Source organism: Diadema antillarum, unplaced genomic scaffold, assembly GCF_040938485.1.
Source record: "Diadema antillarum isolate AM-2024a unplaced genomic scaffold, OU_Dant_1.0 scf00000110, whole genome shotgun sequence".
Taxonomy (NCBI): Eukaryota; Metazoa; Echinodermata; class Echinoidea; order Diadematoida; family Diadematidae; genus Diadema; species Diadema antillarum.
In genome coordinates this window covers 1,017,501-1,032,841 of record NW_027270999.1, presented here as the reverse complement: position 1 = coordinate 1,032,841, position 15,341 = coordinate 1,017,501, and the positions used below count along the sequence as shown (strand labels likewise).

The 15,341-nt window shown below is 40.9% G+C and overlaps 1 protein-coding gene across 1 annotated transcript in view; it reads left to right on the top strand.

The window, feature by feature from the left end:
* LOC139719423 (uncharacterized) overlaps positions 1–15,341 on the top strand; it is a 45,617-nt gene that overhangs the window by 30,254 nt on the left and 22 nt on the right. Inside the window, exons 12-18 of the mRNA XM_071630839.1 lie at positions 2,031–2,179; positions 3,610–3,813; positions 4,143–4,304; positions 5,169–5,450; positions 6,151–6,537; positions 7,073–7,218; positions 7,561–15,341. The exon at positions 7,561–15,341 is cut by the window's right edge and continues 22 nt beyond it. Coding sequence (XP_071486940.1) covers positions 2,031–2,179; positions 3,610–3,813; positions 4,143–4,304; positions 5,169–5,450; positions 6,151–6,537; positions 7,073–7,218; positions 7,561–9,861 — 3,631 coding nt within the window. The 3' untranslated portion in view covers positions 9,862–15,341. The remainder of the gene's footprint in view (positions 1–2,030; positions 2,180–3,609; positions 3,814–4,142; positions 4,305–5,168; positions 5,451–6,150; positions 6,538–7,072; positions 7,219–7,560) is intronic.

Sequence of the window (15,341 nt, the reverse complement as noted above, 5' to 3'; positions counted from 1 at the left end):
ACCTCCCAAAAAGCCCTGCCTGATTAGGGTTAAACGGGGAGTCATGTACATTCACTACACTACTGTGATCTTTGGTGATTCACAGGTAGTGACATAAATGGCAAACATAGAATTGCCAATGTATTCTACACTGCTATGTGTTTCACTTTAATACTCGTGGTAACCAAAATGATGATTTTGATCTGGAATTTTTTTTTCCATTCTTATAATTTGGTTTTTCACCTCCTACGTACCTGTTGCAAGTATAAGGAATTTGTCAATTTTTGTCAAGCCCACCGGAGGTGAGGGGAGACTAAGGGATCGCCTGCGGCGTCTGTCCATCCGTCGTCCATCCGTCCGTCCGTCATCTGTCCGTAACGCTACAAAAACTTCAATAACTCTTTACTCTGGGCTTCAATTGCAATCAAACTCCAAGGGAAGAGGGGTCATACAAAGTTTCACATTTTACCATATGTGAATGTCACCGCAAGGTCAAAGCTCACAGGCAGGGGTCAATGAACTTTAGGGCCCAATGTTAAGTTTTTATGGCGCGTTTCTATTATGGGTCATAACTTTTGATCCATAACTCCATTTGTGACCAAACTTGGATGGTAGATGTCCCTTGGGGAGTGGATGGTCACCACAAGGTCAAAGGTCACAAGCAGGGGCAACGAACTTTTAGAGCCCAATGTTAAGTTTTTATGGCGCGTTTCTATTATGGGTCATAATTTTTGATCCATAACTCCATTTGTGACTAAACTTGGATGGTAGATGTCCCTTGGGGAGTGGATGGTCATTACAAGGTCAATGGTCACAAGCATGGGTCAATTACGAACTTTTAAAGCCCAATGTTAAGTTTTTATGGCGCGTTTCTATTATGGGTCATAACTTTTGATCCATAGGTCCGTTTGTGACCAAACTTGGATGGTAGATGTCCCTTGGGGAGTGGATGGTCACCACAAGGTCAATGGTCACAGGCAGGGATCAACGAACTTTTAGAGCCCAATGTTAAGTTTTTATGGCGCGTTTCTATTATGGGTCATAACTTTTGATCCACAACTCCATTCGTGACCAAACTTGGATGGTAGATGTCCCTTGGGGAGTGGATGGTCACCACAAGGTCAATGGTCACAAGCATGGATCAACGATCTTTTAGAGCCTAGTGTTAAGTTTTTATGGCGCGCTTCTATTATGGGTCATAACTTTTGATCCATTGGTCCGTTTGTGACTAAACTTGGATGGTAGATGTCCCTTGGGGAGTGGATGATCACCACAAGGTCAAACGTCACAGGCAGGGGTCAACGAACTCTAAGTGCCCAATTTCTTGTGCGCGAATGGGCGAGACACATTATGGCACTTGCCTTGTTAAATAAATGTTTGTTTGTGTGTGTGTGTGTGTGTGTGTGTGGGTCGGTGCATGTGTGTATGTGGAAAAGTTAGGAGTTCTGCTGAAGAAGATATGCATAAAGCATGATGACATTACTCTAATATGATCCAGAAATATCCTTATGTATGAAGCTTTTGTGAACTTAGCAATAAGCTAAGATTTGGAAAAGTAGAATGCACGCTAGATCTTTGTCTACAAAATGCTCTGAATGCCAGTGGCAATTCACACAAGTTTCATGCCACAAATATTTCTGAAATTCTTTCGTCGAGATGCTTCCATTGCAACTGATTGACAAATTGCCCGATATTGGCGTAAATAAGGACTAAATTGATCAGTGTTTTAGTAGTAACCATGATAAAAAAATCATGGGCGTACATACTCGAGCAGGATTCGAACCTACGACCTCCTGATCACCGGACAGGCGTCATCTCCACTAGACCACCGAGCTTTCACCCGACAGGAAGTGTTGGTTCTAATCCTCAAAGCACGTAGCGGCTACTGCATAATTATTCAAATTCATGAAATTCTTCCGTCGAGATGTTTTCATTGCAACTGATTGACAGATTGCCCTTTTACGTCAATGTAGGGCACTTTGTCAATCAGTTGAAATGTTTCTGGTTTATAGTATCATTAATGTGTTTTGTACCTTGCCCTCAAATGACAGGTACCAGCGAGAGGTGTCTCCCAACGATCATTCCGTCATCATTGATGAGCTGAAGGGATACGTTCTCTACTACTTCCGTGTTTCCGTGACAAACTCAAAGGGGGAGAGTTCACGATCGTCACAAGTGCAGAATAAAACAGCAGAATGGGGTAGGCTTGCTAATTGTTTGCTTCAAAGATTTGATGTCATTCTTGTTGTTGTTATTACTATTATGATGATGATGATGATGAATGTCATCATAATCATTCTTAGTATTAACTCATGGAATTCAGTGAGATTAGAATGTATGTTTATTTTAGCTTTTATTCATCAATGTGTCATTATTGCTGTGATTAGTGATTACGTCAGGATGATTTGAATTTGAAATTTTTCATTGTAAAGTGTAATAAAAACTGGATGAGTCATTATACATTTTCTAATGTGCAGGCTTCAGTCCCCTTCAAAATAGAATGAAGGGATAGAGCTCCTTCAAGATGCTTCGATGTTGTGGAAATGTCATCAACCCACAGAAATTCACACAATTTGCTGAAAACTTCTGTGTTTCAGTCAAAACTTCTATTTGAATATTGGATAAAGAACGTTACCTGCTTCAGTATTCACAGCATCTGACTGCACTCTGAATTATATAATAATAATAATAATAATAAGTACAGCATTTGTAATGCGCCTTCGATCTAGTATCCTATTCTGAGGCGCAGAGGGACGTAATTATGAAAAGAATAGCATACATCGTAGTCATAATTGTACATAAGAAGGTTGAAAAAGAAGAAAGAGATAGAGATATACACACCAATGAACAATTCGTTGAAAATTCAATCAAAACAAGATGCGAACATATGTGATTCAGAAGCTTTTTAAATGTTTCAATGGTCTCTGCTGATCGGATCCTCAGTGGAAGAGCGTTCCAGAGAGATGGGGCTGCAGAAATTATATGTTGTAGAATAGTATTTATGTACCTTGCAATCACACCAATGATAGCAATTGTAATAGCTGTAGATGACTGAGAACCACTGGAGAAGAATGTGATAAGAGTGAATATGAGTGAATACTGTAAACGTGGAAATTTTCGTGGTGAAATTTTCGCGCATTTTGCGCAACCAGAAGCTACCGCGAAAATAAAAGCACGTGAATGTTTTTGCACGCCATATGTTCCAGTGCTTGATGTCTTGATTCCGCGGAATTAAAAACACGCGAAACTCTTCTTACAAGGCCAAGCGCGAAAAATTAGTCACGCGAAAATATCCACGTTTACAGTACACTAACTCAGGATGGTAGTTTTCTGTTTGTCTCTCCGGCTGCTGTATATTTTTGGAGATGTGAGAGTTTAAAATTTGTGGAAAAGTTGTCAGGACTATGCATGGAAAGAAAGTAATTATTACATAGACAGACATGTGCTGAATCATTTGAAGATGATGAAACAAGTTAATGCCTATGACATCACAATGCCCGCTTTGTGATGTCATGTGATTAGCTGTATGTGATTAGCTGTATATTAAAGGATTACTTGTGAGTTGAAGGCTTCCCCCATCTCAAATCCAATCCAATATGTTGATTCCATTGGACCTTTCGCCGGTATCAGTGCCCGATGCAGCGCCGACAAACCTCACTGTGATGGCAGTTCCTGGAACCAACAACCTGGAGCTGGACTGGATCGAGGTGCCAGGAGAGGAGGCCCATGGGGTGATCATCGGACACACGGCCTACTACTGTCTCCTGGTTGACCTCTCAGAGAGTGGGGACGTCCCAGGATGGTCAGATTCATGGAATTCAACAAACTGCACTGGTATGGAGTCTTGTACTTTTTTTTCTGTTAAATATAATTTGGGGGGGGGGGGGGAAATCTCTATTGCTTGTTAGGCAGAATAACTATGTAGTTCACAACTTGAAGGTAAGCAATTGTAGACATGTATGTTATGGTCATTTACCATTGATAATACACACTTGAATTTGCTTGAGTACATACATGACTACTTTAATTTAAGCTTTCGGTCACTGGACACAGCTATACATGTAACTGTATCTGAATGTATTGTGGAACGTTTGTCTTTCGGATTTCAGGTTACGAATAAGAGCTGCAGACTATGTGTGCTTTTATTTTCATGTCTTCCCCAGAGCCGGTCCAAAAACAAAGGTTTGGACTGCATGAAGCTACACCAGTGAGACTGACCGGTGTAAAGCCATTTTCCCAGTATCTCGTCTGGGTGTCGGCCAACACCAGTGTGGGTGAGGGACCGAGGAGTGACCATCCATCCGTTGGAACGTCCAGCCAGAGAGGTCAGTTAATGGCAGTATAAGGTGTGATATGCAAGTACCACACCACACTTTGCTTAATTGCTTAAACATATACTTAGAGCTGGACGTTTGACAAAATTGGTGCAAGTCAATGCGCTATACACTTTATTGTAAGCAAGGCTATTATGAAATTTACATTAAAGTCAAAGTGTATCTCCAGATTATCATCTTTGAAGAATATTGGGAAGTATTTAGCTGGTACAGACATGACTATGAAGCCATTCTGGACCTCTATGGCAAAACAAAACAAAACAAAACTAATCATGAGACAAATATTGCATTATAACAAAAGAGGAATTGCTTAGGAATAACATTGCAGAATCAATTTAACTGAAGATAATTTCTTCAAATCATTTCATGAGCTTTGTTTAACGAGTTGTACATATCCCTCATAGATCAGTGGTAGGACAAGTGCTACAGTATATTGGTATTTCCGTGGTAAAAGGGTACATTTCAAGAATGTCAGGTTATACTGTGTTTCCAATGTGCATGACTCCCCAATACAATATGATCATTTACAACACTTTAATGAGAAATAACTTTGCCCAAGTATTGCGTCAATCTATTCAAATTTTTGCCAAAATGAGAATTTTGTGGGTGACATATATACAAAATACTGGACAGACATCTATCATCTATGTACTAGCATATAATTGGTTAGGAGTTCAAATAATGAACATTCATTGAAAATTAGTTGTTTGGGGGGGGGCAATAACAGCATTAAATCTGTATTAAACACAGTTTTATATCATGTTTAGTAACAAACATACATGGACAGACTTAAATGTGAGTATTTTTTTAAAACAATTATTCATGTCTGTGTTTTTTGTCAATTACCATTTCTAGGACCTAGTCAGCCAGTGGACGTCAGGGTCACCACTGTATTTTCCACAAGCATTGGAATAGCATGGTCCGCCCCGCAGATCAAGAATGGTATCATCCAGTACTACAAGGTCTTCCTTGAGGGGGATGTGGCATCGGACAAGCATGAATACATGGCGGGGGAGAACCTCAGCTATACAGTGGAGGGACTGTACGGTCATGAAAATTACTCACTTCAAGTACAGGCATGGACCACTGAAGGAGGGGAGTTATCAGACAGAGTAGTCCAAGTCACTGACATAGGAGGTGAGAAGAGGGGTGACTTTTCAATGGGAGGGGTGGGGTTTGATACCTGGCCTTTAGGAGCTGATGATCGAGATGGAATATCATTGGTTTTACCATCTTACTATACACTTCAAAAGCAGTAGGGCCTACCAATGTATTTGCCAGCCATCATGGATCAAAATTGACCGTGATCTCTTGAATAATACTAGGTATATGTAGAATGTTGTATTTCCCATAGCATTTGGTTATATAGCTCTGAGTTGCAGGGATCTTGCCAAGTTTCTTATTAAAGTGTCGTGTGTAGCACTGATGATATACTAAGGTAGCTTTCTCTGTTTTGGTCCAACCAGTGTATGCCCATCTCCGTGTATATATATGGACTTACACCTGAATCTCATTCAATCAGGATATAGATCATTTTTGTAGTTTTTACTTGATTAAGAGTTCATTGTGTGTAGATTTAAATGGCTATGAAAACTGCAAAGAGCATTATACATTGCTTGAATTAATTAAATTTTTAGGGGTATATAGTGTTAGTTGACAAACTATTCTATTATGAATAACAAAGTCATGTTGAATTCTTGTAGTATCTAGCTGGTACAGAGTCATCGATGGATATTGCTTGTCCATAGTGAATCAGACAGGTGATTGCTTTAATTGAGTGATGCACGGTTGGTAAAGAATTCTTAAAAGACCTGCCATGTTCCTGCTGCTTCCTCAGTCCCCGAACAGCCAGAGTCCCTAACCGTCTCCGGCACCGGATACGATGCAGTGCGGCTTAATTGGGAATCACCGTCCCATCCGAACGGACCAATCACTTACTACCAGGTTTCGCACCGCATGCAAGCTCTTGAGACATCCACTCAACCCAGCGTAACGCAGTACTGGATGTCGATGCTAGTAGGCACCCAGTCTGGCGATGACATTGATGAGTGGAAGACAGTAAATGTGTCGGGCACCAGCACTGAGCTCACTCTGGACTGTAGTCAGGCCGGAGAGCAAGGCACCAACTTTAACTTCCAGGTCCTGGCAGTGAACATCCACAATGGGAAGACGTTGCTTGGTGCCCCTGCCTCTACCCACTACAAAGCATGTGAACCAATACCCAGTGAGTACAGCACGCTGTTGGTGACTAGATTGTTACGGGGAATCAGCAGAGTGTTCGGCAGATTTGAGAGTGTTTTATTCACAGGCCTGCAATTGTCACAATTTAGTATTGATTGATAGGGGTGTCTTTCCCCTCATTCATAAGGTCACTCCCACTCATAAGGTCAAGGGTCCAATGCCACATGTAATGTCCTTGAAAAAGATTACACTCCTCCCATCCTACCACCCTAACAGGTACAAGAGCAACGACCATAGAATTATGACAGCAATGTGATATGTTAGTCAAATATCAAATGTAAGTCAATCCAGGCAACATAAAGCAGGATTTGGTCCCTGATTCAAAGCTCAGTCAGATGGATATTTCTCACAGTTGCTGTAAATTGAAAGATGCATAAATGCTTTGTCTCTCAAACTCATATGAATTTTGTGGTTCCTCACACATATGCTTACTTGATGATAAAAGAGCTCTGTGAAAGTCCTTGAGGATTTGAGAGCACGTCCTCTGACTCATGCTGACTTTCTTTTCACATCTCTAGCCAACCTGGGACCATTCTTATGGCTGATCCTCCCTGGGGTAATTCTCCTTCTCATTCTGGCGATGTGCCTCTACCAGGTCCAAGCCAAGCTTGGAAAGTCGTGGCCCGAGCCTGCTTACAAGGACATTGTCAAGAACAGATATGTAGTGAGTATTCCAGCACAGACTTCAAATCGATCTATCTCTTTTTTTCTTTGTCTTTCTTACATGCATAAATGTTTTTATAAATCTTGCATATTTTTCCAGTAATGTTGAGAGCACCTTTGACCTTTTATGTCAAGAAAATAAACGACCTTGGCTCAGTCTTTATCTTCTTTTGACCAACACACACACACACGCACACGCACATTATCTTGTGTGAGGAATTTTTCATCCTGTCATTATGCCAATTTAGGCCACTTGGCAACTTACATCAAAGCACAAACTCACCTGAATGCTACTGTAAAGTTTTTGACTCTAATCCTTCTATCCCTTGCATTTATTCTTCAGAGCTCGCATCCACTTTGGATGGGAAGGGAGCCAGAGAAGGAAACATTTGATGTCATCCCTGGGAATTGTCGATTACAGAACCCTGAGGTGGCTACAGTGGCTGAAGACTTCCAGGACTTCTCTAGGGGTCCTACCCTAACAATTCACATGGTGACATCCAGTGACGCTGAGCTTGGTAGTAAGGATATTCTGACACGAACGCTCAGCATTGACAGTGGTGTCCCTCCCTCGCCAAATGACAATGAGCTGGCATCATTGAGTGGAGATGAAGTGTTCCCCATGCAGTGCACGGTAACCAAAGACCACCATGAGCTGTGCGCCCCTCGGGATGCTGGGTCCAAGAGAGGCCACCATGGCCGACGGTTGGCTTCGTCCTCGTCAAGCTGTGAAGGCGTCACCCTGCTTCCACCCATCGCTGAGAAAGGGTTGCTTGGCTCAGAGGATACCAAAGCCATTGTCCAGGGCCTCTATGATGATGATGACAATGATGGTTTTGATGCCTGTATGTCCACATCAGGGATAGACAGTATCAAGAATGACAGGAGAAAAGAAAGGTTGCCCAACATCTCCGACACCCTTCAAAGTTCATTTCAGTATCCACACAAGGGCATAGGAAGTGGGAAACAAGGTTTTACAATGGCAGATGACTTCAATGAAGAGCTAGATGACAGACTGATAATGGTGTCTCCGAAGCTAGCAGCTGTTGGTAATTTTGAAACATCAGAGATGGCCTACTCTGTGCTGGGTGCTTCCATGAGCCCAGGGCTTGCCAAGACAGGCCCTGCCTTGGTAGGTGTGGCTTTAGATAATGGGTACGTGTCAGGGTCTATGGCATATGCGGAAGTTGCAACGAGATGTGATGCGAGTCATCAGTCCACTCCAACACAAGAGTCCTCTTCTCTGGGATATGTGAGTGAGGATAGCCTTGTCTACACCAAGCTGTCCATCCTTAAAGCCAGGCAAGCTGAGGATAATTTGCCCAAGGGTGATGCTGCAGAGACAAAAAACCTGGCCCCATCCTCGCCATTCATCCCTGCTTCTCTGACAACAGAGTCCTTACCAAGCATCGCAAACCTGTCCAAGGGCTTGAGAGCCACTGACTTGCACAAAAACAGCAGTGCAGATCCTGAGGGTGAAGAAACATATGAACAGCAACCATTGTCCCGTCCCTCCATCCCACCCTTAGTGCTAGAATCGAATGCGAGGGAGATCAGTGATTATGTCTCTGGGCAGGATTTGTTGTTCTCTCTGCCTTCATCTCCTGTATCTCCTCAAGGGTTCTCTCAAGATTTCTCTGAGTCCATCTCTAGTTACGTCAGGGCAGGATGTGCAGTGCCTTGTTCCAAGACACCTATGCCATTTCCAATGCCAGTTCCATGGTGCACAGAAGGTAACATCAATGCCGGTACAGACAATCTGCAGGACGCCAATCCAGATGAATCCCCAGAGTCACCTGTACCCTCTCTCTCTATACTACCCTCGCTGGAGTCTCTGGTGTACAAGGAAGGCACATTGGTAGAAGACTGTGGACCTTCGTTGGGAGACATGGTGAAGGACAAGCCAAAAGAGGACGTTGATGAGATGAAGCGCACCAGAAACGAGTCCATTGTATCATCCAGCTCATCCTCGGGGTACATCAGTGAATCTGGACTCATTTCCAGGGAGATGACAAAAACAGGGGCAGACTCGGAGGAGTGCTTACACTACGCCAACCTGGCCTTCTCTGATGACTCTGAGACGGAGACAGAGGGAGAAGCCACGATGTGTGAAGACAGGCTTTCAGAAGAAGGGACTGGTAGTGTTGGGAAAGAGACCCTGGAAGACAAGACTGGAGGCACGCCCTCAGAGATGGCCACGGAGACAGGAGGTGACAACTCCATCCAAGACCTCCACACTGACAAGCTTGGAGCAGATTTGCAAATGAAGGAAGGCGACAGAGAAATCACCAGTAGCCAAGTTGCTGGAAGTAGTAGGCTAGATGAGGGAAAACTCAGAGTGCAGGGTTCAGATAGTAGTGTGGGTAAGACTGTCACTCTGCAACAAGGGTATGTCCAGTGGAGGGGTCACGATAAGCTTGGAGGAAAACACTCCCTTGAACATAGTGCAGCAGGCACTGGAGCAGACTATCAAGTACCAACTAAGTCCAATTTGACTGACTTTTCTTTATCTGCGGACTACGTCCCTTACTGCCCAGACAATGGGTACTCCAGTAATACTTCGAGTAACAGTGAAGTGGAAATGCGATATCTACCAATGTCACCAATCCACAAGAATATGGTCGACAGCGAAACTGCTTTGTAGTATGTTGAGTCATGTGTTGCTTGATTCAGACACGTTGCCAGTAATACAATGTAATCTGCTCTCTGCAGGGGTTTGTTGAAGCTGAGGATTCTCTGTAACTCTGATACAGCGATCTGTTCCCTTGGCCACAGTTGGTCAACCCTGACAGACACAGAGTCATTCCTTGTTTGAATGGTGTTTATGTAGGAAACAGAGACAGATGATATTGGTAGCAGCTGAGAAGGCTGAAGGATTATAGTTTGAAAAGTTTCATGCCTCTGCCATGAAGTGTCCCCAGATGTACTATGTTTGTGGTTGTCCATCTGTCCTTTCGTAAGTCTTTCCATCCGTCCTTCTGTTCAATTTGTGGACATTGTAACATAAAAACTGCTTGAAATATCGTAATGAAAGTTGGCATGTTATATACAAGTATGAGTTGACAAAGTTGTGTCTGTTGTCATTTGGGTGGACATGCTCAGTTTCAGAGGTCAAGATCAATGCTTAAAAAATTCAATATGTCATCCACATCTTTGCCGTGCCTGAAGATTCTTTTTTTAGCTCACCTGAGCCGCAGGCTCAAGGGAACTATTACGATCACAGAGACTCCAACCCCAAGCACCTTCTGATCTGGAGATTCTCCCGCCTGAAATCCCTAGCAAGCGGGAGACTCTAACTTGATGTGCGCGAAGCGCAAAGTTCTAGGATTCTAGATGCTCTCTCCGTGCTATCTAAGGCTTTATTTTTCAACATACGTTGACACTAAGTTAGAAATCATTTTAAGCGGGAGACACAGAGCCAGGGCGGGAGAAATTAAATCTCAAGTGGGAGAACGGTAGATTTAGCAAAAATGGGCTTTCGGCGGGAGATCTCAAGTCAACAACGGGAGAGTTGGAGTCTCTGCAATCACTCTTTGTCTTTGCATTGTGCATCATCCGCCATCCATCGTCCTTTATCATCATGCGTAAACTTTTTACATTTTCATCTTCTTCTTGAGAACCCCATGACCGATTTTCACCAAACTTGGCAGGGAGCATCCCTTGGGGAATAGGATCTCAATTTGTTCAAATGGGCACCATGCCCCACCTGGGGGGCCCCAAGGGGGTCCAAACTCCCTAAAAATTAAGGAATCTTACAATTTTCTCTTCTCTGGAACCATTAGTGATAGAGCTGTAGTTAATACTGTGAGTTAGTACATTGATGACTGTAGTTTCAAGTTTGCTCATGGAGGAATCACAGGTGCCCCCCTTCGGACCCAGGGGAGGGGGTTGAAGGGGTCCTTCAGGGGCCTTAATTGTACATTTTCATCTTCTTCTTGACCATTTCTACTATCAGAGATGATTCTACAAATGCTGATGTGTGCATTGTTTAATCATTATTAAGACGAACTGCCGATCATGCACTCTTAATTATTGGCTGAGGGATACATTCGGTGGGAAACAGTCACTGTTTTGACTGGGTAAAGCATAATGATACCAGGCCTTTAGGCTTGTAATCTTAACTGCTCCAAACTGATAAGCTCAGCTACTGGTAAGATACCATGTTCCTTCCAAAATCCATTCTTTCCTATTTATCTTCATAACTTTACTACACACTCCTATGGGAACTGCTTTTTCTTTCCTACATTTGGGCCAAATCATCCCTATTTTTTTTTTTTTTTTTTCAGTCAGAAAGGTTGGGAAGTCTGCTGTCTATCTTTGTGCCCCCAAAGAATTATGTCTTCCCATGTAAGAACCAAAAGCAACAACTTTAAGATCGATTGAATGGCTACAGTGTGTATATGTATGATTACTTTAGAATGTAATAGATTTGCTTTTAGCTTTGGTTATTGAAACAATATACTCATATGCGGCCTTTAGAATCAATGCAGGTGGAGAGATGTACCAACAAAAAGACAGAAGCCTGTGTCATTACACCCGATATAAGTTTTATTATTGCTATTAAACCTTAAGAAAAATTGACCAACATATCATTGAATTTACCTGACTACTTTAAAGCTCTGTGTGCCTTTTTAAAGATTGAATGTATATATCTTTTCCAAAAGTAAAGCATCATTCCAAGATTATTGATTTGTTTGTACAAATTTTCTAATAATGTATGTTTGTGTGGAGATAATTCAGTGTACAAAACAAATTTGATAATTGATGTTTATGTACTTGTTACATTGCAATTATAAAAAAAAATGCAGTTGGTAATTTCTATCCATTTAAACATTCAAAATGATTGTGATGATGGGGTATTGTGTACTTTCATTTTTGTAATATATTTTGTAGCATTACAATTGTGATACTGTGGACGAGTGTTCGTCAGATTTCCTTGGCTGTTTTGTGCAGCATTTTGTACATAAATTTCAGTCTAATATGCTATTGATGGCAAATTGTGATGCAAATCTTATTTTTATGAGTGTAAATCTATCATTGAACTATGCTAGCATGAATTGCCGTATGAGAGAGAGAGAGAGAGTGAGAGAGAGAGAGAGAGAGAGAGAGAGCAGAAGAGAGAAATGAGGGCAAATGAGGCAAAGCTGATCTGTCTTGTCCTTGGTAATGCATGTATATATGTTTCTCCTCAGGTACTTCTATGTTGAACTTTGACCCATGTTGGCATGAGCATGTACATTGTATGATTGAATTTCAGTGTGCAAATATAAATACATATCATTCTTCTTTGTTCCTACAGAAATCACTCTTATGAATGTAGCTGTTTACCAGAAACTTAGTTCATCAGCACAGGATAAAGGCATTCTTCCCTTCTTTTAGTCATGACATAGTCATGGCAAGAGATAACCAAGTGGCATTATGGGGTTTATTTTTCTAAATCTATAGAGGGCAGTATTCAAATTGGCATCAAGTTGAAGACAGCTGTCCACATAGTTTGCCATCGACGTAATCTCGTCTGGTGGCAAGACAAAACTTTGCAGAAATGTGTTAGAGCATATGGAGGTGGGACCATGAAAACAAGGGAGTCGGATGTAAATAAATAAATACATTGTAATGAGGTTTTGTGTACAGAGTGAATGAGAGTCATCCTCATACTGTCACCAGTTTGATTGGCGCCCTCTTGTGACTGACATTCTTCTTGCGGCAGAAATTCCCCCACCCCCCATTGCGTGGTTGTATGCAGTGTTTCCCAGAAGCCTCTAAAAGTGCCAAAGCTTTGTTATGATAGCAAATAGAATAAGTTTCAGTATTCTGTCCGTACTCATCCCTAGCTGTTGCACAGTAACACTGATTAAGTGCAGCATGTAAATATTTGTTTGAAATTCTTCAAATTTATGAAACTAGGTTGTGATCAGCTGTTTTCTATTAGTTACAGTAACCCAAAGTGACTCAGTACTACATACTCTTTGTGCCACTTACACTAAGATTTGTAATATCTTGATACTAGAACCAATGCACCTTGGTACATGTATTATAAAGAGAAAAGGCTAGAACAGAATTTCTCTGATCTATGCTGTTATAATGGTACGCAGCAGATATTCATCAGTACTACTAAATTTGTTTAGTGCATAGCCAATATTTTCATTGGTTTTGTGTATCCCTCAAAAGAGATTTCTGCATTTCTATCACATACATTGAGATGATAGACATATCTGTGCATTCATTGTGTCTGTAAAGATGCCGTACTAGGCTGGACCTACTGGTGATTTTTGATTGGCTTTTGATTTGATCAGCATTAGTATCGTATGATGCATTCATTGTCATAAGAATGGCCAGAATTTCACTTTGAAAACATGTCAGTAAGGAGAAATATTATGCACTTCTTTTAGAAAAATCATGTATGGAATCCGAATGTACTTACTGAATTTGATAAGTTGTAAGTCGAGTAAAATGGTATGTGGATGTTAAAGTGTGAGAGTTTTTATGTGTGAATTATGTCATCTGCAATAGAAGTATACAGTAAGCTGATTTCTGGGAGTGGAACTATGTTTCTAAGCACTGATCTTCTGATTATGATTGTTGAGTTGCCATAGCAATGATCCATGTGGAATACAGACCAGGAATTGTAACTATTGGAGTTGTGTTTATAGAGAGCCTAGAGAATGTGTGTGGTGACATTCTGTACTGTGAATGATTTGTGGGCCCTTGTAATAAAAATGTGATTATCCAAAGTTTGATGTCTTTTAAGTGTAACAGTAGAGAGAACTGTAAAATAAAATATATTCTGTAGAGGTTTTTGTTTAGTTTTTGTGATGTACAGATGTTTACATTCTCCAAGGCATTGTTGATAGAAAACCATACATTGTGGTTGGTTTAGGAGAGAAAGAGAGAGAGAGAGAGAGAGAGAGAGAGTATATGATATACAATGTTTTGTATTAATATAAATGGCAAATCATGTGTGGTTTTGTGTGGTCTCGTAGAAAAAAAAAATGTCATCAAAACTGTGACTTTTCTGTTATAATGTACAGTTCATGTCATATAGGCAGAATTCTATCAGATGTAGGCTGTAACATATGAAGAGTTTGTTTGCAAAAACTGATAAGTCCATTTTTGAAGATTTTGAAATACGGTCTCTGTCAGAAAGTACAAAATAATACCTTTTAAATGATACATTGGTCACTACATATAAAGGTACATTTTTGAAGTTATGGTCAAAAGAAGCAAAAGTTTTCTTATTAATCTCTTTATTTTTCTTGTCCTTTAATCGCAAATATCTCCATTTGGCAAATATGGACTTATCGGTTATTGCGAACAAACTCTTCATATATAGTGTAGTTCATACATGTATCATGTTTATTAGTGTTAGGGAACTAAGCAGAAATCAATACTGTCAAAGTGAATTAGTGATGTGTCACCACAAAAGCCCCAGTAATATTCACATTGCAGTTTTCTTGTAAGTTTTTTGTTATTGTAAAGACTCTAGATTCTGAGCTTACCAGTGATATTTAGTTGTCCCACTTTATTGTCAAAATTTGCAACAAAAAGGACAAAAAGCCAGCCACCAATGAGTTTTGAGTAAATTTGATCTAAACCTGTAGATGAGGTAAATTGTTGTGGGTTACAGACACCATCAGTCGATTCAGGATATCAAAGTATACACCCTTCATAAACATCAAAAAGGTTTGAAATCTGAAGTAGAATCAGATTCTGAAATATGAGCAGGCAATAACTGTTGATATTTGAGCTTAGTATTTTTTTAAACCAAATTTTCTTTATTATACAGTTCTTTAAATGTGATGTCATTGGATGTGTCAAAGTAATATACATACGTATGTACAATTAAATGCCTGTCTTGGCTGTCTCTTTTGTACACATGCATAGCACAAATGTGACCCTGCACCACAAAATCAACAAAAAGTCGCCAGACATGGATTTTTAGTTAGGGACAGATTCTGAAAGAGCAGACTGTAAGCTTTAGAATGATGTATTACTCAATTAAAATGGACTCCCCTAACCTATGTAAATACTCGAAAGAAAGCAAATACTCTGGAAAAGTGGGAACTGAGAAAAGAGGCTGTGAACAGCGTCTATTGAAGCACGTAATCCTTACCAAGCCGTGCTAGC